General features: G+C 34.4%; 5 protein-coding genes across 6 annotated transcripts; all 5 read right to left on the reverse strand.

Moving 5' to 3' along the window:
• Positions 1-852: 852 nt before the first annotated feature.
• LOC18039266 (E3 ubiquitin-protein ligase SINA-like 10) lies at positions 853-3200 on the reverse strand. The gene is made up of 3 exons (XM_006430597.2): positions 3081-3200; positions 2387-2542; positions 853-1545 (listed from the first exon to the last, which is right to left on the reverse strand). Exons 1-3 carry the CDS (start codon positions 3198-3200, stop codon positions 853-855), a joined length of 969 nt encoding a protein of 322 aa, XP_006430660.2.
• Positions 3201-10162: 6962 nt separating this feature from the next.
• LOC18038277 (E3 ubiquitin-protein ligase SINA-like 10) lies at positions 10163-12346 on the reverse strand. The gene is made up of 2 exons (XM_006430598.2): positions 11957-12346; positions 10163-10923 (listed from the first exon to the last, which is right to left on the reverse strand). Exons 1-2 carry the CDS (start codon positions 12284-12286, stop codon positions 10267-10269), a joined length of 987 nt encoding a protein of 328 aa, XP_006430661.1. The 5' UTR covers positions 12287-12346; the 3' UTR covers positions 10163-10266.
• A 3409-nt stretch (positions 12347-15755) lies between these two features.
• On the reverse strand, positions 15756-17470 carry LOC18038278 (E3 ubiquitin-protein ligase SINA-like 10). 2 transcript variants are annotated; one of them, XM_006430599.2, is made up of 3 exons: positions 17382-17470; positions 16764-17094; positions 15756-16629 (listed from the first exon to the last, which is right to left on the reverse strand). In XM_006430599.2, the coding sequence occupies exons 2-3, from the start codon at positions 17061-17063 to the stop codon at positions 15931-15933; spliced, it is 999 nt and encodes a 332-aa protein (XP_006430662.2). In that variant the 5' UTR covers positions 17064-17094; positions 17382-17470; the 3' UTR covers positions 15756-15930. The 2 variants fall into 2 exon arrangements, with proteins under 2 accessions (XP_006430662.2, XP_024038034.1); XM_024182266.1 differs by having other exon boundaries at positions 16764-17157.
• A 1195-nt stretch (positions 17471-18665) lies between these two features.
• On the reverse strand, positions 18666-19798 carry LOC18038974 (E3 ubiquitin-protein ligase SINA-like 10). The gene is made up of 2 exons (XM_006430600.1): positions 19595-19798; positions 18666-19265 (listed from the first exon to the last, which is right to left on the reverse strand). Exons 1-2 carry the CDS (start codon positions 19796-19798, stop codon positions 18666-18668), a joined length of 804 nt encoding a protein of 267 aa, XP_006430663.1.
• A 4670-nt stretch (positions 19799-24468) lies between these two features.
• On the reverse strand, positions 24469-27525 carry LOC18038975 (E3 ubiquitin-protein ligase SINA-like 10). The gene is made up of 2 exons (XM_006430601.2): positions 27151-27525; positions 24469-25488 (listed from the first exon to the last, which is right to left on the reverse strand). The coding sequence occupies exons 1-2, from the start codon at positions 27451-27453 to the stop codon at positions 24805-24807; spliced, it is 987 nt and encodes a 328-aa protein (XP_006430664.1). The 5' UTR covers positions 27454-27525; the 3' UTR covers positions 24469-24804.
• Between the last annotated feature and the right edge of the window lie 193 nt (positions 27526-27718).

The raw sequence follows: 27718 nt of genomic DNA on the forward strand, positions 1-27718 counted from the left end.
TGCATAGTTTTTCCAATTGTGTCAATAAGTTCCCTGCTGGGTGCTGATATGGGTAAACTACACTCGAATCCTTATTATTTAGAAAAAAATAACAAAATCCCATAGTCTTCAAAATCAAGCAATTAAATCCCTATTGTTTGTAAAATCATCACACAAATTCTTGACCTGATCTCGTTAGTAGATTTTCACACCGTCAGGGTATATACGTCTTTTTATTGATACGTTTTTCAGATTCTTGACAAAATGATTGTTAAACCCCCAACGTACAGGGAAAAAGAAAAGAAAAAACTCTTTTAACGTTTCTAAAAATATATATGTAACCTTTCTTAGAAGCATATTCCATTTGTTTATTAAAAAAAAAGTAATTTTTTTTTTACTTTTTACGATTTAAGATTCAATGGCAATTATAATATGTTTTTTTTTTCTTTTCGGTGTTAAACGTAACTTAGGCCCTCCCACAAAATAATGCTACCACCGACTTAATAAAAAATAATGTTACCACGAACTTAATAAAAGTTATTAGAATTTGGGTTCTGATTTTGCGCGTTGGAAAATGGAGGTTAAGTTAAATGTTTGTTCTGACAATTAACCAAATGCTCCATTCAAGCTTATATTTATATCCACTAAAAATTTAAAGAATGTAAAGGGGCAGCAAAAAAGCAAGCACACCCATCGCTATAATATTTGGGTTTGCTTTTTGGAGAGATCTAACTCTGATTACCGATTAAAAGATAATACAGGTAAATAAATTAAAAAATATATATATACAAATCCAAGTCAAAGCAACGAGAGGAGATTAACTTATTATTCTTTAAGGTAATTCAATAGGAATACGTGTAGATAACAATGCAATTAACGTAACCAATGTGGTAACCTATCCTTAAATATGCAGATTTTCAAATTAAGCCGCCCATCAGTAGCATCCAATAGCCATGGCACCAAAGGGAAACCCAATTTAGGAAGGTTATCAAGCTGCTTTTTAGAGCTCGAAATGGCTGACCTGAATGTAAGGGTAGAGACATTATTGGATCCGAAAGTTACACTGATCTTATATTCGTTTCTCGCCTCTCTCGATGAAGAAATGCAAGATATCGACAGTCCATTTTGCTGTTGATTACTTCTTGCATTGTGGAGAACGAACAATATGTTGTCATCTCTCCCTTCTAGAAGAACTAGGAACTTGTCATTCTTAGCATCTAGCCTAATACTGAAATCTTGATCGTACCGAAATGGTACGGATGAATTTTGATGTTGAGCTCTGAAGTGTTGATACAACTGGCTGGATGATCCGAGGAAGTCGCATCCTGAAAGAGGGCATGAGCATGGGGAATGTTTGCATGCCTTTTCGTGATCATTTTTCTCAAGGTAACCCAGCATTTCGTTGCAGCCGTATTCAGCATTCTTGCATGAAACTGATTTCACCGATTCTAAAAGTTTCTCAATCACTCTGTTGCGAGTATAAGCAATTGGCGAACGGTCGAAGGGACAGCTGTCATTCTTAATTTTGCTTCGGCAGGTTGTGCACACCATATGCCCGTTTTCACACTGTATGCATATATAAAGATTAATGTTATCGGACAGTATTATATTTCATAGAATATACATACAAGAAACTTAGTTGGTCCAACTCGGCAATCGAAACAAAATATTCAACTGTTGTTTCTCTTTTTTTTTGGGTTGTTGTTGTTGTAAATTAATAACAACTGTTGGGAGTCAAAATATAATAAAAGAATAAAAAGTTAATTAGAGATTTTTTCAGTGTATTAAACCATCTAGTATCCGAAGACCGTATTGAATCTTGACTAATTCATATTCGAGCCAGGTAGGACCATTAGGACGGTAAAGCTCTCCCAACAAGTATTTAATGCTGCTGCATAATCTTACTTAAGTTAGAACAGCCCTATATCAGTTGATCTACGCTCTTGTTGGTTAAAGCTAATTAGAGATTTTTTTCAGTGTATTAAACTATCTGGTATCCGAAGACCGCATTGGGTCTCGACTAATTTATATTCGAGCTGAGTAAGATTACTAGAGCGGCAAATCTCTCCCAATAAATATTTAACATAACTGCATTCCCAAGTCTCGAACCAAGAACCTTAGTTAAGTTAGAATAGTCTCATGCCGGTTGATCTACATGATTGTTGGTTAAAGCTAATTAGAGATTGTAAAACACTAAAACATATAGAATTTTTCTAATACCAATGAATTTCACTCACATCCATGAAAAATTTTTCATATTCAAATTTTCTGTTCGCTCCACTAACCACATTATGTAGGCACTCTGATTTTTTTCATTGATTTAAAAAAAAAATTCAGCAGCAAATAATAATCTAAACCCAACTGAAAATTGAAGAAAGCAAAGCAAAAGAAAAGAAACAAGACAAGCCTGATAAACAGGAGGGCGGAAGGGTCCATAGCAAATGGGGCAATCAAGAACATCTGAATCGGCTAGAGTTATAGAAACAGATCCACTCCTACAAACTCTTTTGGCAGCAGGTGCTTCATGCTCGTCCTGCATTCTCCGTCTGTCCTCAATATTTTTCTGAACAATACAAAATATAAGTTGTATTACTAAAAACTCTCTCTTTTAAGATTACTATGACTCTTTATATATATATATATATATATAAACACTAATCACCAAATCTTAGAAAAATCCTAATTCAACGGAAACTAGTATTCTGAAATAATTAAAACACCAACCAGTTTGTATGATAAAATTCCAAAATTAATTTTTATTAATAAAGTTCCAAAACTACTTGTAAAAGAAATTCTATCTTCTGATAAATTCTTGCGTGGGATAGTTCCATCGTGTGACCATCCAACCATATAAATTAACAAATATGAGCGGAGAGATATACTTTAATTTTAATACAGTGGATCCCATATGTATTTCTTGTTCGAGTTCTGCTATTTGTCCCGGGTCAAATCCCGGGTCAAATCCCGAACGGCAGCATAGGTCGTCGTTTTCGGTTCTTTTTTTTTTTGTTTTGATTCGTTTAGAAACGACACCGTTCTGCTTCAATTTTTTTTTCTTTGTTCTGATCTTTTCCTTCTCTTCATTTAACCCAACTACAGACCCATTGCTTCTTCCTCTTCGTTCTCTTCATCGACCGACAGCCACGTTCGTTTGCAAATCCAACTGCAAATCCTTCAAAACCCAGCTGCCCCTTCGTTTGCCTTGTTCCAGTTTCCTTCATCGAACTGAAATACAGGATGCCTGCATAGTCTCCTCACTCCTCGTCTTAAGCTTAGCCAGTCCCCATTGTTGTATCCAACTCCAAACCCATTTTCTGATGCTCCCGTCTCTCTCTCGCATAAAGCAGGCTTGCTGCTGTCTGAGACTGACTCAATGTCCTATTCCCCAACACTTTTCTTATGGAAGCTCCAAAATTTCTCCTCAGCATCAGATTCCAATCTACCCAAAGTCACAGCCCTTGAGAACTTAATTAAGATTTGGCAGCCATTCGCAATCCCTAGTCTATTATTCATTAATCTAGTCTCATTCGGTTAGGATGGTGGTATTTTATTCAAGTTAAAGGACATATTTTGCACTAGTAAGGAAATTTTCAGATTCTCAGGTCAAACACGCAACTTTATACTTTCCTGCACAACAACATATATAGCTGCAGAGTCTCTTTGTTGTTGAAATGGATCAAGACACAAAAACATATGAGCACAAATTTTCGAGGACAATCTCCAAGTTCAAAGGAAGAAATTAATGGTAATGAAATAATCATGATGCGAGATATGATTCATATAAACACAACCCAGAAGCATGCATAAGTTTAATAATTTATACACATCAATCTACACTATGCTTCAAACTAAAGAAACCAGGGGCATCATTTTTCAGTTCAGGTATATTATTGTTTCTCTTCTCTTCGTTCCCAGCAAATCAGAACAAAGAAAAAAATTAAAAGTAGAAACGGTGTGATGAAGAGAACGAAGAGGAAGAAGCAAGGGGTGTGCAGCTGGGTTAAGTTAAACAAAGAGAAAGAAGCTGGGTTAAGTTAAACGAAGAGAAAGAAGAAATCAGAATAGAGTAAAAAGAATAGAAGCAAAAACGGTGTCGTTTCAAAAATAATCAAAACAAAAAAAAAAATAATAGACGAAACGACGGCCTATACTGCCGTTTCGGGGTTTGATCCGAGATCTGATTCGGGGTAAGTAGCATTTTCCATAGTGTAAAAGAAATTTTTATTAATAAAGTTCCAAAACTACTTGTAAAAGAAATTCTATCTTCTGATAAATTCTTGCGTGGGATAGTTCCGTCGTGTGACCATCCAACCATATAAATTAACAAATATGAGCGGAGAGATATACTTTAATTTTAATACAGTGGATCCCATATGTATTTCTTGTTCCACAGTAACTGCGGATCGGTCACATCACTTGAACAAACTTGAGTAGTACGATTAATCAATAAAGTACAATGAAGTGGGCTAATCAGTACGTCCTATTGTGGAACACTAATTCTTTATTTTCGAGTTTTAAGTCTATAACATTAAAATCAAAGTCTAACTCCACCAGTTAATGGACAGTTTTTATAAGACTTAAGTATTAGGTTAAGTAATATTTAAAAAAAAAAAAAGATAGGGTATAAATGATGTGGAACACTAGTGGCACTTATGACTTAAATGTTTTTTTTTTAATTTCAAAACTGTATAAACAATTATCACCCAAAAAAACGTAAAAAGCTTTCGATTTGTGAACAATTATTACTAAAATAAGTATTAGGCTTTCCATTTCTACTTCCGTTCAACGACAAAAAATTAAAAAAAAAAAAAAAGGACGTGAGTCAATTCTCCAAAGGAAATGCTCATACCCAACAATTTTTAAGTAAGCATTACTTTTTTTAAATAAAATTCATCTATTATAATTTATAAGTGAGATGTATATATTCATGTATTAAGTGGTGGGATTGAATGGTAAACAATTAAAAAAGAGTAATGATACAGCCACAAACTCTTATACAAATTTATTTTGTACAAACTGATGTGACATGATAAGATTAGTTGAATTAAATATCACTTGGCCCACATGATTTGTTTTTATTAATTTATATTTTCATTCAACCAATGAATTAATGTCACGTCAATTTGTACAAAATAAATTTGAATAAAAAATTGTAACTGTATCATTACTCATTAAAAAAATTAAAAACTAACTATTTAATAAACTCCAAACTGTCGACTGCCCAAGATTCCCAAATTTTTGTGTATTGTAGCTGGGGATAAAATTAAAAAAAAAAAACTTTGGGTGACATGTATTTCCAGTTGCAGCTTTTTTGTAATCCTTCCATTGCAATAATTGCAACAGTACTTAAATTTCAATATCAATCATTAACTGGCCGTCTTTTTTATTCTTAATTAACGTGCTGATTTTGTAACACATGGATATCATATCTTCCTACAAATGACCAACAAAGTGTTGGCTCCACTGGTAATGGAGTCTCTTTAAGTGGCTTGATTAGATTTGTTCCTCAGTTCGAGTTGCAGGGAAATTGTCTTTGTTGGGAGCACATGTACCTCTCGGTTCGAGCGGAGACTTCTAATCTAAGTTGTCGTATAGATTTAAATGTGCCTCCCATAATTAGAGCCCTCCCCAGAATACCTTGTGGTTAAAAAAAAAAAAAAAATCTACATACAAATGGGGATATTTCCGAACCTCACCAAAAAAAAAAGGAAAATGATGTTTGCCCCGGGTCAAACCCCGAAAATAAGTTAAACGCATCATTTTGATTATTATTTTTTTCTTTTTAGCTACTCCAAAACGGCAACGTTTCTGATGACAATTTTAGAAGAATAAAATCTCTTCCTCTTCGTTTTCGTTTCTTTGTTTCACCTGGGAAAGCAACAGAGAGAAGAGCAAGTTTCTTCGTCTTTGTTTCACCTGGTAACATCTTGAAAAAGCAAACTAAACTTCTGCTCAAATTTCCACTTAAATCACAATTTCATCTTGTAGTTTTCTGAAAATCAAAATATAGATAATTCTTCCTACAGTTTCATTCTAACAACTCAAATAAAAAGCCCAGAAACTAGAATCAAACTTTACAGAAAGCAAAATGCACAAAAAGTCAAACAAAGCGAGTCTAGTTAAGCTTTACTTCAAAAAAACAAACTGGTAATTAACCCGATTAATACACATTATAAAAATCATGTAAGCAAATGCACCATCGGAGAGACTCAGGGGAGTGATTAATTAACAAAAATAAGAATAATAATACCAACATTTGTACAGTATAGCTTCGAAAATTCAAACTTTCAGGGACAATGTTCTTGCTCTGCCGAAACTTCGCAGCTGTTGTTGGTCTTGTTCCGTCCAAACTCAGCTTAGAGTTTTGGCTTTCAACGACAAATATCGCAGCTGTTGTTAATCACTTTCTTCACTAAATGGGTGCGTTCTGCTGTGGATGAAGCCTTCTGCTGTGGATCCCGAAAGCCTACACCGCGGTCGAGGAAGGAAAGTAACGATTTTTTCGGCTTTCGAAAAGAAGAAACGAATCGCGTTCCCAGCTGCTGGATTCTTTCAGGGACAATGTTCGCGTTTTGGATTCTTTCAGGGACAATGCTCGCGTTTTGCAAATGGTAAGTGAAACGAAAATGGTAAGTCAAAACGGCAACGTTTTGGAGTAGCAAAAAAGGTCAAAAAAAAAAAAACACATCAAAACGACGCCGTTTAAGTTATTTTCGGGGTTTGACCCGGGGCAAACATCAGCACTCAAAAAAAAAAAAGTGATTTGCACAACAAGGAAAAAGAAATTTAGACAAAAAAAAAAAAGAAAAGAGGAAATGGCTTAGACAATTCTTTTTCATCGATAACTTCAACTCGGTCGATCGAAAATTTATCAGTACACAGTCAATCGAACACTGTTCAATCAAAATATATCAAGTGTCACATACTACAAATATAAATTATAATTATTTAAAATAATTAATATTGATCACTTGAAAATCTCAACATGAGTCTGTTACACATTTCTGTCCTGACAAACAACAATGCTGTAAGCTTTATATACTTCAATTGATGTGATCAGATGATGACTGCTAGCATTATGTGATAATTAGTAAAGTCAATTAATTGCTATCACATATAATCGACGATAAGTTCAAAAAATAAAATAAAAAGCATTACAATCCTCGAACCTAGAAAACAACTAAAGATCCTAAGTTCACTCAATAGAAAATGTCAAGAATGTTGCGTTCTCTAGAAGGGTAGCTGCTTGTCACAGATCTCCAAATGCAAATATCCAACTTGAGCTGGCCATTATAGCTGAAGAAATAAGGCGGAACTATAAGAAATCCTGTTGAAGAAGGTTTATCATCCAGGTTCTGAGAACTGATCGTAGCAGATTGAATTTTCTGGCTGTGATTTCGCGACGAGTCTCTTGCCCCGAATATCATAACCTAGTAGCAACTCATCATTTTTTGATATAATACAACTAACGGATATTGCATCTGCATAATTCTCCGTAAAATTGTTGATTAAAAAAAAGGAACTTATCTTTCTCTTCCAAAAGAATGAAGGATTTGTCATAAAAAATTCAGGGTCATGTGGAATGGACCATTGTACGAAAACTTTAACCGCTGAATTCTTGTGTTTAATGCTGAAGTGTTTGTATAATTGGCACGATGAGCCAACAAAGTTGCAATCTGAAACGGGCATGAACATGGTTCTTGTTTGGGGGATTTATAACGACGAGACCAGCCATACCCTGGACGAAGAGTTAGCCTCCTTACAAGCGAGCAAATGGATGAAGTCTGCTCGGCAACGAGGACGAGATGGTCTCCTGCTAGGAGCCGATAGCTTTCCTTGCTGAAGATCAAGGTCGGCAGACCCAGTCTATAGCGATTAACGAAACGCGCACTCCTATATGAGAATTTAGGCACGAAACTCACTTAGCCACAACTACGACATTCAAGCGTCCACTTCTGTGAGCTGGGGAAAGCGATGGGCATGGATCGTGGGGGATCGGATTCACAGGAAAGCTATAAAAAGGTAATCAACGAAGGTAAATGGGTTAGACATTTTCACATTAGAACTTAAGAAAAAGCGTCGTCATTGAGAAAATAGAGAAAAACTCAGAGGCATTTTCTATTGTCTAAGAGATTAAAGAACAGTCACGAGATTAGTGGCCGGGTTTTCCACAAAAGTAAACCGATATTTCTGACTTGAGCGTCAAAGGGTTTACGCCAGGAAAGCTCCCGGCGTGTTCTGACCGGTTTCTATGTGCGCAGGAGTCTGCTAAAGTAGAAGTCATATGAGGCATTGTTCTGCTCGGTTAGAAGGGTTACGAGGAGAATCTGCTCTTGGTCGTGAATTTGAGAGTTGAGGAGGGATCCTGGTAGAGAACGAGCAGACACCAAAATCTCGCATCAACAGTTCGTTTAGGCATGGCATCATCTTGTGTTCATATTTCTTTGTGTAACTCAATATTTCTTTGCAGCCGTACTTTGTGTTCTTGCATTTTGTTTGGGCAGGCAGATCCTAGAACTGCCTCAATGAACCTGATCCTGTTACCGGTATCAATCGGTTGTCGGAGTAAGGATCTCGTATAATTGATTTTAGAGTAGCAGGAAGAGCAAGCTACTTGTCCATTTCGACACTGTAATATCCAAAGCAACCATACAGAAGTTAAAAGACTGCATTTAATATGTGCATGCAATTTATAGTGATTGATGATCTAATAATGCTGGAAAGCGAGGGCTAATTGTCACCTGCACGTAATAAGAGAACACAACAAATTCACAGCATCATTAATATCCATTTGCATTTGGTGAAGAATCCAAGAAACAAAGCACACAAGCACCTAGAATTCTACTCTGTATAGAATGTGAGCACTCTCAAGAGTAATTAGTGCGTAGAACTACTACAACACTCTTTTCTTTTGGGCGAGAATTTTTCTTCTTTCTAGAACTTGTCTCTTTTTGGTATGGTTTTGCTTGGGGGTAAGTTTGCAAAAGTACAGAAAAAATCAATGATCAATCTAATCCTAATTATTGCGATAATGTTGATAATTAATTTTTAACCGATAATTGTTTAATAAAAGCTGTGCTAGTGTGTAGGGATGGCGAGGAGTCGAGCAATAAATTAACGTAGGCAAATGAATTTTACTCATGCATGCATATGCATCTAGACATTTGTTATCTCTTGAACCAAGAACTTTGTGTGAACGAGGTTGAATAAATGAATGGCTAAACAAAAACAAATGAGAATCAGCGGCGCATTGGATCAGAGAAGAAAGAAATCAGAACTCATATATATATAATTAAATGCCGGATGATCTCATTGTTTTGTACACGCATAAAATAACCTTTGTGTCTGAACAAAGGAAAGAAAAAAAGATTTACTTCTATGATTGCATTCCTAAAATCAAGGCTATCCTTAAATTAAATTATAAAGTGATTCGAGGGATCTATAAAAAATTTGTAAGATAATATCTTGATGGCCTTTAAAACATGTTTTGGAAGAAAAACAAGTGTTATTATTATGTAAGTTTTTTTTTTTTTAGACCACAAGGTATTTTGGGTAAGGCCCCAACTGTGGGAGGCACCTTTAAGCCCGTACCACAACTCAGACTAGAAATCCCCGCTCGAACTGGGTGGCAGGTTCTCCCAACAAGTGCGATTTCCCTGCGTACTTTGCTAAAAACAAGTGTTATTATTATGTAAGTTCTTTTTTAAAGAGTATCAGAGTTTGTTTAATGTAGAGCTTTGTTACATATTCCAACCATTATTTCAAATATTTTATAATAAAACAATAATACGATGGATAAAGATTCCTGCCCTCCACCCCCCCCCCCCCCCCCCCCCCCTCCGGCATATTTCTCGGCTGGAAGAAAGACAATTAATAGTAGATTGCAAATACGGATACACTATTAAAAAACAAAAAAAAAAGGTTCAAAGCACCGTGCCCATGCACCAATTGGAGTTGGTCCACTTAAGTTATTATATGGTGGGAACCTAATTTTCGGACTCTCGATTAAATTTGCAAGGGGTAGCCCATAGATCATAACAAGAAATATCTCAATTCTCCTTTTCCTTTCAAATTCACAATAATACGCCCTACCCAGAAGCCAGAAGTGCTTAAAGTTGAACAGAATACTTGCAAAAGTCACTTTCATAGATTGCAATTTGCTTCATGTTTCTGTTTTAGATAATTAACAAATAAACAGTGCTGCTGCAAATTACAACCAAAGTTAACGTTTCAAAGAAGTTTCAAGCCGATAATAAAGTTAACAAACTGCATGAAGCAATTACTATATTACTTCCTTGGGTGCTGAATGCGGACCCCCAGATGCAGCTGCCCATAAGAACCAAAGAAATCAGATGGAACTAGAAGTGATGCCACTGAAGGAGGGTTATTTTCATCCCAGTTTTGGATACTCTTTGTGCAAGAATTGAATTCATAGACAGCTCCTCCTGACTTCGCCACAATAGAGTAGACAACCCCTCCTTTGCACGATGGTGCAATGCAATTAACAGAGATTCTATAGCCATCAGGTTCAGTACTATTGTTGAGAATAAACAGATCGCCATTTTTCTCTTCTTGAAGAATTATAAGGTCGTGATGAACACTTAAGGTAATGCGTAAGACTTTATCATACACGAACTCTTCTGCAGCATGCTTGTGTACGCCCCTAAAATGTTGGTATATCTGATGGAATGAGCCAACAAAGTTGCAGGCTGCAAGAGGGCAGGAACACGGTGTATAGTGGCAAGCCCTTCCATGATCATATTTCTCGCTATAACTCATTTTTTCCTTGCACCCATAGTCTGCATTTTCGCATGCTACTTGAATTGATTCTATTACTTTCTCCATGGCTGTACTACGGCTATGGCCATTGGGTAAACGACAGCTGGGGCATTTATTCATAAGATCACAGCAGCAACGATGGCAAACAACATGCCCATTCCCACACTGAATTTTCCATGCATACATACAAAAGGATATCATAAGATTGTATTTAATGTCTGATATAATGTACAGTATGGAAAAATATCAGGAAGAAATTAGTCAAAAATAATGAACAAACATATGGATACTTATACGAGTGCCAGATATAGTACAGTATTTGGTACTGAAAAACTTTATAATTTCCACTGATGAATTGGAGAGTCAGTCACAGCTACACCAACATCAATTTTTTTTTGCGGTCGATAAGTATTCACAATTTCTACAGAAAAAAATATGTAAACCCGGTGCATGCATGCAAAGAAAAAAGTATTAAACACATACCCAATTACCTAAAGGGGTGAATAGTCATGAACCAAATGACTTTATTAATCCTTTCACAAACAAATATCTGCAGATCCTGCATCCCTTACTGATACTAGTAAGTGGTGATTCACCTCAGCAACACTTACAGATAACATTGTAAACATGAAAGAACTGAATGAAGTAAACCAATGAAGTACACAGAACAAAATGAAATACACAGAAGAGAGTACTCTTGCCACTCCCAAATCAAAACAAGTGTTATAGCTAATTACTTGTGCATGGATAGACGGTTTTCCACGTTACACAAAATCAACATGCATAAATGTTCTTCAAGCGGCAAAATAAGTTTAAATCATAAAAATTTACATTGAAATGAGATATATACAGGGCACATTTTGGGTCAAAACAGCAAATTTACCTTGAAATGATATGATATTTAGTTGAGCCATCGGACAACTAAAGAAAACGAGAGATTCACAATGCAAATTACCTTTACGTATCAGGTAACACTAGAAAGAATAGCTAACACACGAACACAAAATCCCTAAAAGCAACAAGCTTCTGTCTTTATGTAAGAATGCTAAAAGCACAAGAAAAACCACAACAAAATTCAAAACCCCAAAAAATAAAACAAATGAATGAAAATCTGCTTCATTTCCTGCATACCAAGCATAACCAACTGAAATTATCTTCAATTCTTCATAAAGGAAAGAACTTTCAAGAGGAAACATACCTGATAGACAGGAATATTCAAAGGCTCATAGCAAACGGGGCAATCAAGAACTTCTGGGTCGTTTAGTGTCACAGTAACAGGCCCATTGTTAAAATGTTTCAACAGATCACCCGTCCTGTTTCCTTTACCGCCGCCGCCACCGCCGCCGCTATCAGTAGCTCTGGTTTCTTGTTCAGGTGCTTGACGTTCTACAGTAGGCACTTCTTCTTCTTCAAAAAATTCAGATTCATCAAGATCTCGTCGACTGCTCCTTCGTCTCTTTGGAAACCTGCTGCTACTTGCTCCTCCTCCTCCTCCATGTACAAATCCAAACCTTTCGGTTTTTCCCATTTCTCCTGCTGCGTCTCTCCGAGAAGGAACGAAGATAATTTACTTCGTAGTGAGAAAAGTAGGAATGGGCACAGTTCGGTTCGAAATTAAGCAGAACTAATTTAAATCGGTTATTTTATAAAAAAACCGAATAAGAACCGAACTTAAATTGTTTTTTTTGGATCAGTTTGGTTCAGTTTGGTTTTTTTGGTTCTGAGCCTATTGGGTCTATTTTGAATTTTTAAATTTTTAGCCTATCGGGCATCATGAATGTAATAATTTTTTTCAATAATTAATTTATCCTAATTTTATTACAAATATTAACAATAAATACAAAGTATTCAAAACACATTTTATCACTAATATCTTACTGATTATTAATAAGATACTCCCAAAATATAAAATATTAAAATTTCAAAATACATAACCAAACTCCAATACTCCATCTATATAAACATAATCATAATGTTATAAAGAGAAATAACACATGTTTGATTTAAATAAAATCATGTTTGATTTGAATAAAATTATTAACACATGTTTGATTTGAATAAAATCAAAAAATAATTCGATTTTTCGGTTCGGTTTTTCGGTTCAGGTAAGTGAACCGAATACTGAACCTACATTTCGGTTTTTTTTACAAACGGTATATTTCGGTTTTTTTTAAATAAAAACCGAACCGAATTAGAAAAAACTATCAGTTCGGTTCGGTTTTTTTAAGACTACGGTTTTTTTACCCACCCCTAGAGAAAAGTGAAATACAAGACTATTAAAATCTCCTTTTTATCCTTGGGGAACATTAATTTTACCACCATGCCTGCATGCTACACATGATATTTACTTCAATTATGAAAGAATCAAGCTATGATATTGCTTGCATTCATAAAATCAAGCTATATGTTTTAGAAAAAGATTATGAAAGAATCATGCCATATCAGATTATTTTTATTGCAGTTGCATGACAAGTATTTACTTCAATTTGGTCATGCCAATCTTTTAAGTAAGTTTGTGTAATTATTAAATGAGTTTGACTACCTTACGTTTAACGCTCTCTCACACAGTTGAGAAGTGAGTCTCAATAAAACCTATTATTGTAGAGAGAGTTGTACCTTACGTTAAACGTAAAATAGCAACTTCCTTATTAAATTATCAACTTTTAAATGTTAGTAAGAAAAACGAGAAAACACCGTTGCAGTCTTGCAGAGGGGTTAAACAGTCAAACAAATGTTTAAGGAGAAGTTTTAAAATTATCATGTCATTTATTATAAATAAGTAAATAATATTATTTTAGAATAATATTATTTTATAAACAGAAAAATATTTTTATTCTTATCGTTTAATTACAATTAAACTCAAAGAAAATTTAGATTACTAATTCCATAAATTTAGAATTAAAATTTAAATTTAATCCATTAGTCCAATCCAATCCAAGTGAACATGCCAAATATGGAATTAATATTTTATTCTAAAAATTAATCTAATCATATACTTAATGTTAGCTCCCAAACATAGAATCTGAATTTCCTTTAATTGATGATAATTCAACAAGATGATATCCAAAATTACTATTAAATTAATGTCAACAAAAATCTAGCAAAAGTCACTTTACTGTATTGTAATTAATATGCGACTTGTTTATATATTTTAGATCATAAACCCATAGGCAAAAGAAACGAACACTAATGCAATTATAATCAGTAGTTAACTACTCAACTTTCCAGGGAAAGGCTTCTAAGTCAGCAAGATTAACAATTGCTTTTTTAGTTCATTTTTTAGGCCTGTTTATTAAGGGGATGTTCTACGTTTTAAGCTACAGTTACTACAACAAAAAAAAATTATATCTATAAAATAAAAGTTAATAGTATCAATTTTTAAATAATAATTTTAACAAAAGAAATAAAAATATAATAATTTTTTTATCATACATGTAAAATCAAATCAAATTATCTTTCAAGTTACAACAGTTAGTATTTATCAAACACTTTAACGCTGTAATTTTTAAGTTATTAGGTTAAGTGTGTGCATGTATACATGTGTGTATATATATCTAGAGAGGGCATAGATGATGTGGAAAATTCTTTATTTAACTAGATAATTTCAATAGGCTAATATATTATTGTATTCAATAGTCATATATGTCTAGAAACTAATTTGAATATATAATTAGTTATGCGATGTTAGTTATTTTAATTGTAAAATAACAATGAATTATTTAAAAAATATAATATAAAATTAAATATTCTGTTATTAATTTATTTTCTAATTTAAATTAATTCATAGTTTAATTTTTTTTTATTTACTAATAATGTTAACATTTTAGCACTAAAGACAATAGGTATGTTTTTCCAAATAAAAAATATGTAAATTTTTTCCTTTCAAATTTAATGTAAAACCAAATAATAGTTATTAATTTTTACATTTCTTTTTTTTTTTTTTTTTTAAACTCATCTCTCCTCCCATTTCTTAAAATCAAACGCGATCTAAGAGTGAATTAATTGAAACCTGGATCGGGCAAGTACTGTTTACTTCAGGCTGTTTTGGTGGTAGCAACTAGCAAGTAGCAAAAGGGCTAATCTATTTACAGTGTTCGGGTCTAGCTCGTGGGCTGTGGAAAAGCTAGTTGTGCAAGTAATTCAAAAGTTACAAGGAACCAAAATCTTTAATAATATACCAATTTAATTAAATATCAAATCAAACGTGCAACTAACTTAAAGTAACTTCTATAATTGAACTTATTTTATCCCTCATCAGTCATCTATAACTTGTACTATATGTATCTGAAAATTAATTCGTTGTCCACACTTCTCTAATTTTTTATACTTCATTGTGGACATAATTAAAGCATTGACTATTCATGCATTTTAATAATTTAAAGTTAAGGTTTAGTTTTAATAGTAAAGAGCGGCCTTAATATTAGTTTTAGCAGCTAGCTAGACAAGCTGTAAAAGTTGCATCAAATAATTCTAATATCTCATACTTTATATGAAGGAAGATATGAACTATTAGTGGGGGGGATGAATCATGAATAAGGCTTTATTTAGTAGAGCTTTTAAAATATAACTTCTATTGGTAGAAATTTTATAAATAGAGTTTTTTTTTAAAAAAAAAAAAAATTAGTTGTTTGGTTGTTAATGACAGTTTTTATTAAAAATTGTAAAAATTATTTAATAAGTAAGATTTTTAAAATTATATTACGAAATGAGTAAAATAAGATTGTTAAATAAGTCAAAAAAATATCTAAAGATATTTTAACATTTAAAAAAAATTCAACCTCTAATCACAACAGTCCAAAATTTGAGTTTTTATTCGTAGATGAAAAATAACTTATTTAATTTTCAAAAGTTTTACTTAAAAAAATAAAAAGATATTAAAAATTTTAATAAAAACTTATGGAATTAAATAAATACTTATAATTATTAAATAAGTTATACTAAACAATCACTAAGACCGTAAAAACATAAAAAACACAATTTATATATATCATCCACGATTGCCAAAGCTAACTTCATTAGCTTTGAGGAAGCATTAAAATAGCACAAAGACCCCTGAAACTAACTTCTATAAATTAAATAAACAGTTGCTTAAAATTAAAAATGCATGCAGATATGCAAGTCAAACATATACTCACACTACAAAAACAACTACTAAAACTACTACTACCAATACTACTTAAGTTGTTTTGCACTCAGCCAGTCGGCAGGAGTTTCGCCAGGACCCCATATGCAGATTTCCAACTCAAGCTGCCCATTACAGTTGAACATATATGGTGGAACTAGAAGAAATCCAAATGGAGAAGGGATATCACTCCGCACTTTAGAGCTCCAAGTAGAAGACTGGATCTTAAGAGTGGTGCCGGTTACGCATCTTGCCACAATATCATAGTATAAGTCCTTCCTCACTGATGCAATACAACACACTGAAACTAAATTCCCAAGACTTCCAGTGTTGTTGTTGAGAATAAAAAGGACATCATCATTTTTTTCTTCTTGAAGAACGGAGAATTTCCCATCAATATTTACTGTAATTTTGAAAAAGTTATTGTATTGGAACTTCACTACTGAATTGTTGTGCTCACCACTAAGGTGTTGGTATAAATGGCGGGATGTACCAACAAATTTGCAGTCAGAGATGGGGCATGAACATGGTGCATAATAGCAATCATAAATCTGGTGATCATGCATTTTGCTATAAGTGACAGTTTCTTTGCATCCATAAATTGAGTTTTGGCATTTAACTCTGACAACCTCCAAAATTCTCTCAATGGCCAGGCAGCGGCTAGAACCGATGGTCGACTGACATGAATAACACTCTTTCCTTTTAAGTGTGATGCAGCAGAAAGAACATGCCAGGTGCCCATTTTCGCACTGAATTTCAATGTAATGCAAGCAGACAAACTGTTATAATCAGATTGCATTTACTCCATAATTCCAAAAAAAATCAACAGCCAACTGGAACCATTTTCATAAAACAATATAAAACACTAGGAGAAAAACAGCACCTGGAAAATTGGAACTGTCAAGTGCCCATCGCACATGGAGCAATGAAGCACTTTTCGGTTGTCTAAGATCAATGCAAGAGGGCCATTTTCCACATCAGCACTCTGTGCATTGTCATCCTCATCAGTTGAGTTTTCATCAATTACTACATTGGGATTGATTGTAGATTCACAGTCCCTCCTCAATCTCTTTCGATTCATGGTGCTTTCCCCTTCCCCATCTAGTGACCTCGACATTTCACAGTTTTTTCCTTTGCATTTGCTTTTTCCCGTAGCCGAAGGTAGTAGCTCTGAATTAATCATATCAGAATGTATGGACCGAACTCCGAAGGTTCTGATTTTAGGAGAGAAATACAAAATGTCAGCATTTTCTACGCAAAAAGTCCAATAGCACAGGCTGCACAGCTCAAAAACAACACCGAATCAGAAACCCCCAACAGGAAAAACAAAAAGTATTTAAAAAACAGAACATAAACTGCTACACATCACAATATGTTCACGATATACAAACCCTAAGATAGATCAGATACTTGTATACAAAAATACCCACATCTCCCAAGGGTTAAAGAATTAAATTGAAAGCACAAAATAACCATTTAAAAGCAATAGTATAGCCCGTACCACAGCCGCTCTAGGTTTCAAGGGATTTTAGCTTTCCAAAAAGAGAAAAAAAAAAATACTCGGTACTCTGCTCTCCATGCTTCAGAACATTTTCTTGATTATGGGATCTCCCAGTCTTCTCAGCTTCAGGTGATATAAAAAGGCTTTTGAAAGGGAATTTACAGAACACCTCCCTAAGGTTTTACATATTATCCATTTAGTGACATTTTTTACTTAATGTTACTTATCTACCCCGCTGTTGACAAGCCCCGTATTACTTTCAAAGTTCAAATTTAATCTCTAGCGTAGTCATGGACACCCGTGCAACAAATTTTCTTCTAAGATGGAGATCTATGTCAAATTTTGTGATCAAGGTTTTGGTTCTTGCTTCTTTAGACGGTGTGCAAGTTGTCAGTAAATAATTTAAATAATTTACATTTAAGTGTTAATTTAGATGATCTAAAGATTTCTTAAAAAGGAGTGTCAGATATTGAATGAGATTTAGTCTCAAAACCTTACACCACATCAAAAGATTTAAATATCTGACAAATTTCTTTCCAATGTTAATTTGTATTGGATAATTTCGGTTTTGCATTAATGTTAGTTCCTGCAAAATTGAGCTTAATGGCAATGGATTTATATTTATAGAAATTCTCAAGTTTGAATATTTAAATGCATAAAAACATGATAAAATCATACGACTTTAAAGTGAATTCCTAAGAACTCTTGTTAATATTTTTTCTCTCTCTTGTCTTTTTTTTATCCTCATTCTTTTTGTTTTTTCGGTCCTTATTTACTTTTAATTATTTAATAAAACCGGCTTAGTAATAAAATTCTCTCTCCATATTCCACCCATGTGGGATAGCTAGTTTGACTGCTTCTACGGGAAATACAACTTTTTGTTGAATACATAGATATACTGTTTAATGGAGGGAGTACAAATGATAAACATTTTAAATATACATGACTGTGCGTATGACAACAATTCGTTAGGATGTGTACAATCAAGACTACTAAAATAAGGGTTTTCTAATTACAACTAGACTTTTTAGTACAAATAAATAACCAAACAATGGAACCAGAAAAGTCAGCGCATGCATTTTACTTAAAAGACTGTAAATTGCATTAAATGTGCTTATGGAAATGGTGAGGGCAAAATATCCTCTCATTATCCGATTTCTTATGAATTTTTAAAGATTTTATGTCATATTTTTTAAAGAGCCTTGAAATAAAGCACTCAATAGTACTCATCATTTAAATATGTAAATCTCCAAGTTACGCTGCCCATTCGAAGAACCAAATAACTCAAGACAACATAAAAAAGTACCCCTCTATAAAATCCTCATAATCCTCCAGGCCATTTTGAAATCTCCTCGTGTATTTATATGTAAGAGAGGTCTTTTGGCTCCTCACACCAATCTGGTACTGAAACTGTTTATCATGCGATGCACAAACCGGTCTAATTGAAATTATATTCCCGAGCTCTCCGGTAATTCTGTTTCTGAGAACAAAAAGGTACCCATTTTTCTCCTCTTGAAAAAGCAAGACACTATCATTGACGTTCAGGTTGACGTTCAGCAGGCTGTTGTACTTAAAGGGCACAGCTGATATATTATGTTTGGCCATGAAGTGTCGGACAAATTGGCTTGAACAACCAAGGAAGCTGCAATCTGAAAGCGGGCACGGGAGTGGAGAATGTTGGCAAGTCTTTTCATGACCGCGCTTCTTACTGAAACTCATTTTTTGCTGGCAGCCATACTCAGCATTCTTACAATTTACTTGGACCAATTCTATAACTTTCTCAATTGCCCAGTTGCGCACAATAACAGTGGGCGAACTGCAGGTTGGGCAATTTCTCTTAATTTTGGCGCAGCAGTCAGAACAAGCTAGATGCCCGTTTACGCACTGAAATGCCAAGCAATTCAAATTTCTTCACATAGTATTCCTTACTTCCATTTCTATATGGTTTTCGAATTAAAATTCTCCATTAATTTCGAGATTGACTTACAAAGAATTAATTATCTTTGAATGTACATGCGTGCAAAACGTAGAATTCACGATTACAATAAATAAAGGCACAAGTCTTCAAGTGCGGACATCTTAAAAGTCGGATTTAAACTACGATCAGGATTATATCCTACGTGAGTAGAATTATTTTACACCAACATAGAATCTCGATAGTAGTTTAAATCCAGATTTGATCGAGGAAAGAGGGGGAGAATAAGTAAACGAACCTGAAAGACAGGAACTGTCAAAGGCTCAAAGCAAATGGGGCAATCAAAAATATCTTGGTCGGTTATGGTCAAAGCTTCGGAGCCATTTTTACAACTTCCATCTTCTTCTTCATCATGGCCATTGTTCTTTCTCTGCCGCTTTGGACTGCTTGGTCCCTCTCCATCTCCAACCCTTTTCCCTGCTTTTGCTGAATTCTTTGCCATCTCTCGTTCTCACTTCCTTCCAAATGTTTCAAGTCTTCTTATGGAATTCTTACTTTTTTATGTTTACTCAAAAAAAAAAAAACCACACTTCTCTTTTTATACTTCATTGTTCACATAAGATCATTATTAATAACAATGAAGTTAAATTCAGATTCAATTCATATAATCAACATACTCTATTCAGTTGATCGATACGACTCTCTTCTTTTAATTAACCTGCGAATAGCTTTGTAACTGACTACATATTAGTCATTCTTATTTCATTAGCAAAGAAAGAGAATTAATAAACCATTGTCTAGTGTTCCAAATGGATACAATGAACCGTGTAATTTTCAATTAAAGCTCCGTTAATTCCAAGACTCATAGTAAATATATACGCGAGTATAGAGACCTCGAACTAACTACTCGTGGTTGCAATTGAACACCTGCCCTGCAGAATTATGAATATGATATACAAGGTGATAGTGCATTTTAATTACTAGATAATGAAAATGAGAATCATAGATCATTAAGGCTTGAAAAATCCACACGACAGAAAACTATTTGTCTCATCCATTTTGAATCAATATTCCTCATCTCTCATATATATCTTTTGTACAATTGGTTGTACATTATAAATCCTTAAAGTCTCTGCCCACTGACTTAACCACTCGGACCTATCGACTTCTTTTAAACTAGTTCTTGAACTTGAGAAACAGAGAAAAGAAAAAACTGAAATAAACTTCATTCAATGAATAAATAAACATACAATCTATACACACAGCGGAATCCAATAGAATTTGATTACATAGAGAGAGTTATGCTTGCTATATATATATAGGTGTGTGTGTGTGTGTGTGTGTGATCTGAGGCTTTGACGCGCGGGAAGCAGTATGTGTCATACAAGAACACTTACGTGCCTTCTCATACTTTATTTAAAAATCAAGAGCAGATGCTTGTCTAAATAATTAATTTTGAGCTAATTGCTTTAATCACATTTTGTAATTACTTTTGCTTCAGGGCAAACTCCAAACGCAACGCTTTTACCAGATGCCAGAGCAAAGTTTGTTCGGTCAGAGCAGCTATACAACTGCTCGAACAGAACTACGCCTGCCGCTGCCTCTAGAGCAACCATTTCATTGGACTAGTTTAACCATTTCCCAAAGGTCTTTTCAATATTATCCAAACAACAAAAGTTGTCTTATAAACCAGATAGATTATTGACATTAAACCTTGGGTTATCAAATGGACGGGAGCATCGGACTTTTCCAAGCCCATATCCTGCCATATGAAGGAGATATCTTCTCAACAATATTCAGCCACAATACGTGAAGGTAAGAAGCTGAAATGTTGATGCCGAAGTCCCGTTGAGTCGGTTAGCGGCTTGATACCAGACTCCTGCGTCATTATTAAATTTATTTGGTGGAGAATCGGCTGATCAATCGTCAAGATGTCCTGCAACCACTAGCGATTAACCTGTGAATACCTAAAATCACAGAAGGCGGTCAAAGGTGTCGGAAGTTTTTCCGGCATGAACCTTCCGATGCTCAAGTCAGTTTTTGGGCCTTTGGGAAAAACTTCTGCCACCACTCATGTGGCTTAATAAACATTGCCTTAAAACCAAAAGCTTTTTAAGTAATTTGCAGAAAAGTAAAGTAAAATGTAAAAGAAAGAATTTCTAGGAAGAGAGAAAGAGATGTCTTGGACAAGAGCAAAAAATCAAATATAAAAATAAAAATCCTCCTTAGGTAACGCCCCACTCCCCTCTTTTTTCTCCCCCCTCTTCCATTTCTTTCTTTTGCTCACTATCCTTTATAATTTGTATGCTTCTCTCCCTTAAGTGGCCGTTGAACACAAGTAAATGTCTAGGCTTTGGTGAGGATATTTTGGTCATTGCATTTTGCAAGTAAGATGAATGGTGGAGAAAAATGAGGAGTGCACGTAACCCTTCAGCAAACCCCTCAACTATTTCATTTTCTTGATTAATTAAAATCTCCTTTTTTATTCCTAAACATCAAATACTAGTGTAAACAAAGCAAGACGGGAATTTGTAAATCAAATATGATGTTGTACATTATTTCAGAATTTTAAAATTTTATCATTCAAGTATTTTGATTTTGTTATTTTTAAGTAACTTGGGGAAATAAGTTTATCCTATTATAAATATGGATGTGTTTTCATAATCTTTTGAGTAATAAAACTTTCGTCATTATTTGTTCCATCATGGGTTTTTTTTTCCTCCCTTAAAAGGTTGAATCATTTGGATTAGAACCATATATATAAAATCTCACGTGTTTGAATCGTTTAGATTAGATCAATATCAAGTTGTTTGCATTAGACCAATATCTAGTCCATCACGAAGTTTGAGTCGTTCAGATTAGAACTATATTTGGTCATTACGAAGTCTAAGTCTTTTAAATAAGAATAATTCGAATTAAAATACTATCTAGTCCATTACGAAGTCTGAGTCATTCGGATTAAAACCATATCTAAGCCATTACGAAGTCGGATTCGTCAGATAAAATGATTCACTGCCTCACGTCAACTGTCATATTTTGAGTTTAGATTACGCAAATTTTGTGTAGTTTTACTCTAGTTAAATCAGAATCTTATAAAGTCAAGATGCTCTAAAATTAGTAAGTGCTCATATGATGAGAATTCCAAGATAAATGCGTAAAATTATAAACAAGAGTCTCTTCTTATATGACAATGAATTAATCCAAGATAAATAAAATGATTAAGAGCTCAAATATTGAGAATTCCTCCCATTCGCATCCATCCAACTGCTCAACTAATATCGTTATATTTTAAATGTATGTTACCAAACAACATAAAACACAGAAGTATATGTCTCACACCATCATTCACTCATGTAAATGGCTCACATGCAGTGCCCATTCGAGCCAAACAGTTCAGACTCCAGAAAGAACCACTCTTCTTTTAAATGGTTATCATCAAGGCCATCTCCGAGGCTCCTCTTGTATTTATATGTATCATAAGTTTTCTCGTTCCTCACAATCAACTTGTAACTAAACTCCTTTTTCTGAGATGCCCCGGTAGGGCTAATTGAAATTACATTCCCCAGTTATCCAGCTACTACGTTCTTCAGACTGAATAAGTGACCGTTTTTCTGCTCTCGGAACAAGAAGACACTGTCATTAACATTCAGTGTAACTTTCACCCGTTTTTTGTACGTGAAGCTTACAAATGTTTTGCCATTTTTCCAGCTGAAATACAGGTATAATTGACTGGCGGAACCCAGAAAGTTGCAGTCCAAAAGTGGGCACGCGCATGGAGCACACTGGCAAGTCCTTTCATGATCCTTATTCTCACCGAAACTCATTGTTTTCTGGCATCCTTACTCAGAATTCTTGCATTTTAATTGTATCACTTCCAAAACTATATCCATCACCCTGCTACGGAGCATAACACACGAACGACAGGCAGGACATTTGTTGTTAACTTTCGCCAAACAGGAAGAGCAAATTATATGCCCATTTATGCACTGAAATGCCAAGTAGTTATATTTAATTAATGTCATCAGATTGAAATATGTAATCGTTACAAATTGTAACTCCAATACGATCAAAACAAACCTGAGAGACTGGTACTTTCAATGCCTGATACCAAATGGGGTAGTCAAAAACCTCCTGATCGGATATTGTGGAAGCAATGGAACCATTTTTGCAACTTCTCAATTCTATGACTCTTGCCATTTCTTGTTCCATCCTCTTTTCAAAGTTTGCTAGATATACTTGTAAACGGTTATATGCTCTCAAAACGATTCCGCTATTCTTTTTTCGTACTATTCTCTTTTTATACTCCATTGTTGACATACAATCATTAATGATTATTAATGATAAGTTTTAGATTGAGCTCATGTAATCAACATACTCTATTCAGTTTCGGTAAGTGTTTACTTTCCTTACTTTAATCATACAAGCATTGATAACGTCAACTATTAATTGTCGAATTCAATATTTTTTCTGTGAAACGCTTTGTATCCAACCATGATTTTCAGTTAATGTTTGTTAATTCCAAGATTCATTGTTATATATAAGTGGGAGAATAACCACTTTGGTCTCTTCCAAAAATTACTTTTATTACTTCATGATAAATTTTTAATACCTTCTTTCGCCTCGAATATTAAAATAATTAAAAATGAAAAAAAAAAACACCATTAAAATGTGACATATTCACATACAAGTTGATTTGCTTTGAATCATGATCAATTTGTCAAATGAGATTTTAGAATCAAAGTAGGCACCTTTTGGTTTCGCCTCTTGAAGTTAGAAGCAAGAGGATAAACGATAAATTTCACTCCAAATCAACTCAAAGAAGAGGAATTTATGGGTTGGGTTGGGCTGGAGGTTGAACCGTTGAAGGGGGGTGTGTCATGTTTAAAAGTAAAAAAATACAGCCCTCTTAGAATAGAGTTAATTAATCTAATTCTTGAATATATCAAATTTGGATAGAAACTCAATCATTAAAGTTAAATACAAGAAAACAAGAAATCAGTAGGTATGAAATTAAATGTTATCAACCACCCCAACAACGGGGAAAAAAATTATTTAGTTCAACTTCATTTCCATTCCCTGAGGCTGTCACTGCAAAATCGTAACGTGTTCTGTACTATCTTTCAGTAAAGCAAAACGGCTTCAAAATGGCCCTACAGTAGATGAGTACAAACAAATGTTGCAATCTCCATTTTTGTTTTTCATTACAGATCACATTAAATGAGAGTTAATATCAAATTACAAGCACATATGCTACAGAAGAAAGATCTTTGGCAGGAGATCTCTCTTCCTTTGTATTAATCAGTAAGCACAATGATACCAAATGAAGTACACATTAGTATCTCATCAAAATCCTGGAAAGGATTTATTCCTCCATAGCAGCATGCTTGTATTTACATCTTAATCAACAACAGTTAACATCAGGCAACATAAAATAATAATGCAGACAACCTAAGTGAACTTCCTACAAAGACTTGTCACACACCAATAGGTACAATATTTACAACAACATTACACAACAACTCTTGAAACATGCTGAAGAGATATATCAAGCCGCCGTATACAAAGTTCCAACTTGAGGTCTCCCGAAGAACCAAAGGATTCAATTGGAACTAGTAGGAATCCTGTTGAAGGAGGGTTATCAACTCGATTTTGAATGTTCTTTGTAAAAGATTGAAATCTAACCGTGCTTCCAGCAGGTCCTGCAAAAATACTGTAGAAGAGACATCCCTTGCATGAGGGTGCAATGCAGCTAACTGAAATTACATGCCCAAGAGTTTCGGACCTACTGCTGAGAATAAACAGTACACCATCTCCCTCTTCTTGAAGAACAATAAATCTGTTCTTCACATTTAAGGTAACCTCTACAACTTCATTGTACAGAAAATGTAATGCAGAATTTTTATGTTTAGCACTAAAGTGTTTGTACAAATGGTTGGCTGAACCAACAAAGTTGCAGTCTGGAATGGGGCAAGAACATGGCACATGGGGGCAAATCTTCTCATGATCATGTTTCTTCCCATAACTCATTGTTACTTTACACCCATAATTTGAGTTCCGACATGTTACTTTAACAGATTCTAAAACTTTCTCGATGGCCCTGCAACGGTTGTAGCCAATAGGCGTACAACAAGATGGACATTTATTCATAATTTTGGAGCAGCAGGTAGAGCAAGCTATATGCCCATTTTCACACTGAATTGCAATCCAAGAATGCATCAAGATATCAGATTTGTTTTCATGGTAGGTCATCAGACAATTTAGAGTACCGAAGTACATCAAAAAATAAATAAATATGCATGCCAGCACAAAATGCACTAACTTACGTGAACTCTTATCTCAGTTTTGGATATGACACAGTAACTAAAATGGGTACTCAAGGACATGAATATTTTCTCTATTAAAATGGAGATTCAGTAGCCATGCAATATCCTTTGGCAAGTGAATAATCCAAACAACAGGCATGCACACTCCTCCCTCCTCATATACAGTTATGCATGGAAATCTGTTTCTGTGCGTGTGCACATGTGCAATGATAATATTAATATGTAACTAGCTACATGGATATATAATTACGAATTAAACCATTTCTTTAATACTTCTAATGAACCTTGAATGATTAACCCATCTCCAAACTCCTTTTCACCAAATTTCTCTAATGAATGGTAGTCTCCAGGTTTGATTTAAGCCTATAAACTCTAGGACTTCTTTGTGATAATAAACAACTAAAAAGCTCCATGTTGGCAATGACAACTACAAAAAGGGACCTAGAAGTGAGAGTCAAGGCACATTCAATTTATCTTGAAAGATAAGGTGCTGCTAGATACACCGAAAATTGGGATCCTCATGAAGTTATCACACAAACTCATACCAGAAACTGTGCTAAAAATTTCAAAATTTAGACAGATTAAAACCATCAATCTGTGAGAACAATACTGGTACAGGAACCACAGCAGTCTTTAATGATCAGAAAGTGATGGTAAACAGCCTAATCAAAGTCTATTTTTTTGAGACAAAAATTAAGTAGATTGTATTTAGAGAAAAAAAGATTTACAAAAAGTGAAAAAGTGGCCAATCAATGCCCATAGATGGCATATAGATTATAAAATGACCAGAGCTTCAACACAGAGAAGTACTTAGACACCTATGAAATATGCTGGAGAATGAGTTGATAGCAAGCCATCTTGCAACATACATAACAGGAGAGATTTTATGATGCATAATCATCTGTTTCACCAAGAAAATCTACTATTAAAGATGTGTATAAATTTTATATGTACTGATGTACACTTTTTACTTTAGTAGCCTCTTTTGCAAATGGACTCTCAATTTTACCTATCTGGCACATTAAGCATCTGCATGTCATTCTACTCATTCCTGTATTTAGTAAAACATTTTAAGGCGGACATGTCTACCTCTATCTAATCATGTCAAAGACCTACAATAGTTGGTGTCCTCATAGCCAAGTCAATCTGCTGGACCTAATTATGCTCCCTGGCTAGATGCCCTAGCGTCAATTTTTCTGAATACAATAGAAATTAGGCAGCAGAATTGGCTAAATCTTCAATCTCAATGCCGTTTCCCTTACAGATTTTATTGCCTCTTCTTTCTAACCTCATTAATATACCAATAAATTCATCTTCACACATGATACAATGTTCTCCATGTCTCAAAGTTCAAACCTTAACAAACAACAAAAATCTTAACTTCACATAACAGAATCTCAACACAACTCTCTCCAAAACACAAGACAAAACCCAGATAGAAGTATAATAAAAACCAAGTCAAAATCATTTGTACTCCATGCAAAATAAACACTCCCAACTGAAAAGCAAGAACGTTTGAGAGAAATCAAACCTGGAAAACAGGAGCGGTCAATGACTCATAGCAAATGGGACAGTCAAAAACTTCAGGGTCAGTTACGGTCACAGAAAAGGGTCCATTTCTAGAGGGTCCCGCGAGATCAAGATCGGCCTTCTCTCCATTGCCGCCATTATCAACGCTTTCATCATCTTCTTCTTGATGATGTGTTTCTTCTTCTTCTTCTTCTCCATCCCTCAAGTTGGTTTGAGGATGACGATGAGGAGCTCTCCTTTGTCTCTTTGAATTTCCGCTCGGTCCTTCTCCCTCTTCTAATCTCCCCACCGAGAATTTTGCCATTTTTTCCCCTATTTCTGTAACTCTCTAGATTTTCGCCTTCAATCGGAAGAAAAAGAAAGAATTAAATTGATAATCTAATTTGTGGTAAGGATTCAAAAAAATTAAAATATTTTACTTTATTAATTATGATCATTTTTAATTTTTATCACCTAAATCCCTCAATTTTCAAGTTTCTTAAATAAGGACTTTATTTATGTATTTAAAATAACTTGTTTTGGGTCTCTGAATGATGCCGTCTCTTAATGACGTTGTTAATTTTTTTTTA

Source organism: Citrus clementina, unplaced genomic scaffold (assembly GCF_000493195.1).
Source record: "Citrus clementina cultivar Clemenules unplaced genomic scaffold, Citrus_clementina_v1.0 scaffold_6, whole genome shotgun sequence".
Taxonomy (NCBI): Eukaryota; Viridiplantae; Streptophyta; class Magnoliopsida; order Sapindales; family Rutaceae; genus Citrus; species Citrus x clementina.

Excerpts from the sequence above, each read along its gene's own strand:
- LOC18038278 (XM_006430599.2), bottom strand. The coding sequence starts at position 17,063 with ATGATTAATTCAGAGCTACTACCTTCGGCTACGGGAAAAAGCAAATGC. Across the intron at positions 16,630-16,763 it reads TGACAGTTCCAATTTTCCAG|TGCGAAAATGGGCACCTGGC; the intron begins GTGCTGTTTTTC and ends ATTGAAATTCAG.
- LOC18038277 (XM_006430598.2), bottom strand. The coding sequence starts at position 12,286 with ATGGGAAAAACCGAAAGGTTTGGATTTGTACATGGAGGAGGAGGAGGA. Across the intron at positions 10,924-11,956 it reads TGAATATTCCTGTCTATCAG|TGTGGGAATGGGCATGTTGT; the intron begins GTATGTTTCCTC and ends TGGAAAATTCAG.
- LOC18039266 (XM_006430597.2), bottom strand. The coding sequence starts at position 3,200 with ATGAAGGAAACTGGAACAAGGCAAACGAAGGGGCAGCTGGGTTTTGAA. Across the intron at positions 2,543-3,080 it reads CGAAGAGGAAGAAGCAATGG|AAAAATATTGAGGACAGACG; the intron begins GTCTGTAGTTGG and ends TGTATTGTTCAG. Across the intron at positions 1,546-2,386 it reads TCCGCCCTCCTGTTTATCAG|TGTGAAAACGGGCATATGGT; the intron begins GCTTGTCTTGTT and ends ATATGCATACAG.
- LOC18038974 (XM_006430600.1), bottom strand. The coding sequence starts at position 19,798 with ATGGCAAAGAATTCAGCAAAAGCAGGGAAAAGGGTTGGAGATGGAGAG. Across the intron at positions 19,266-19,594 it reads TGACAGTTCCTGTCTTTCAG|TGCGTAAACGGGCATCTAGC; the intron begins GTTCGTTTACTT and ends TTGGCATTTCAG.
- LOC18038975 (XM_006430601.2), bottom strand. The coding sequence starts at position 27,453 with ATGGCAAAATTCTCGGTGGGGAGATTAGAAGAGGGAGAAGGACCGAGC. Across the intron at positions 25,489-27,150 it reads TGACCGCTCCTGTTTTCCAG|TGTGAAAATGGGCATATAGC; the intron begins GTTTGATTTCTC and ends ATTGCAATTCAG.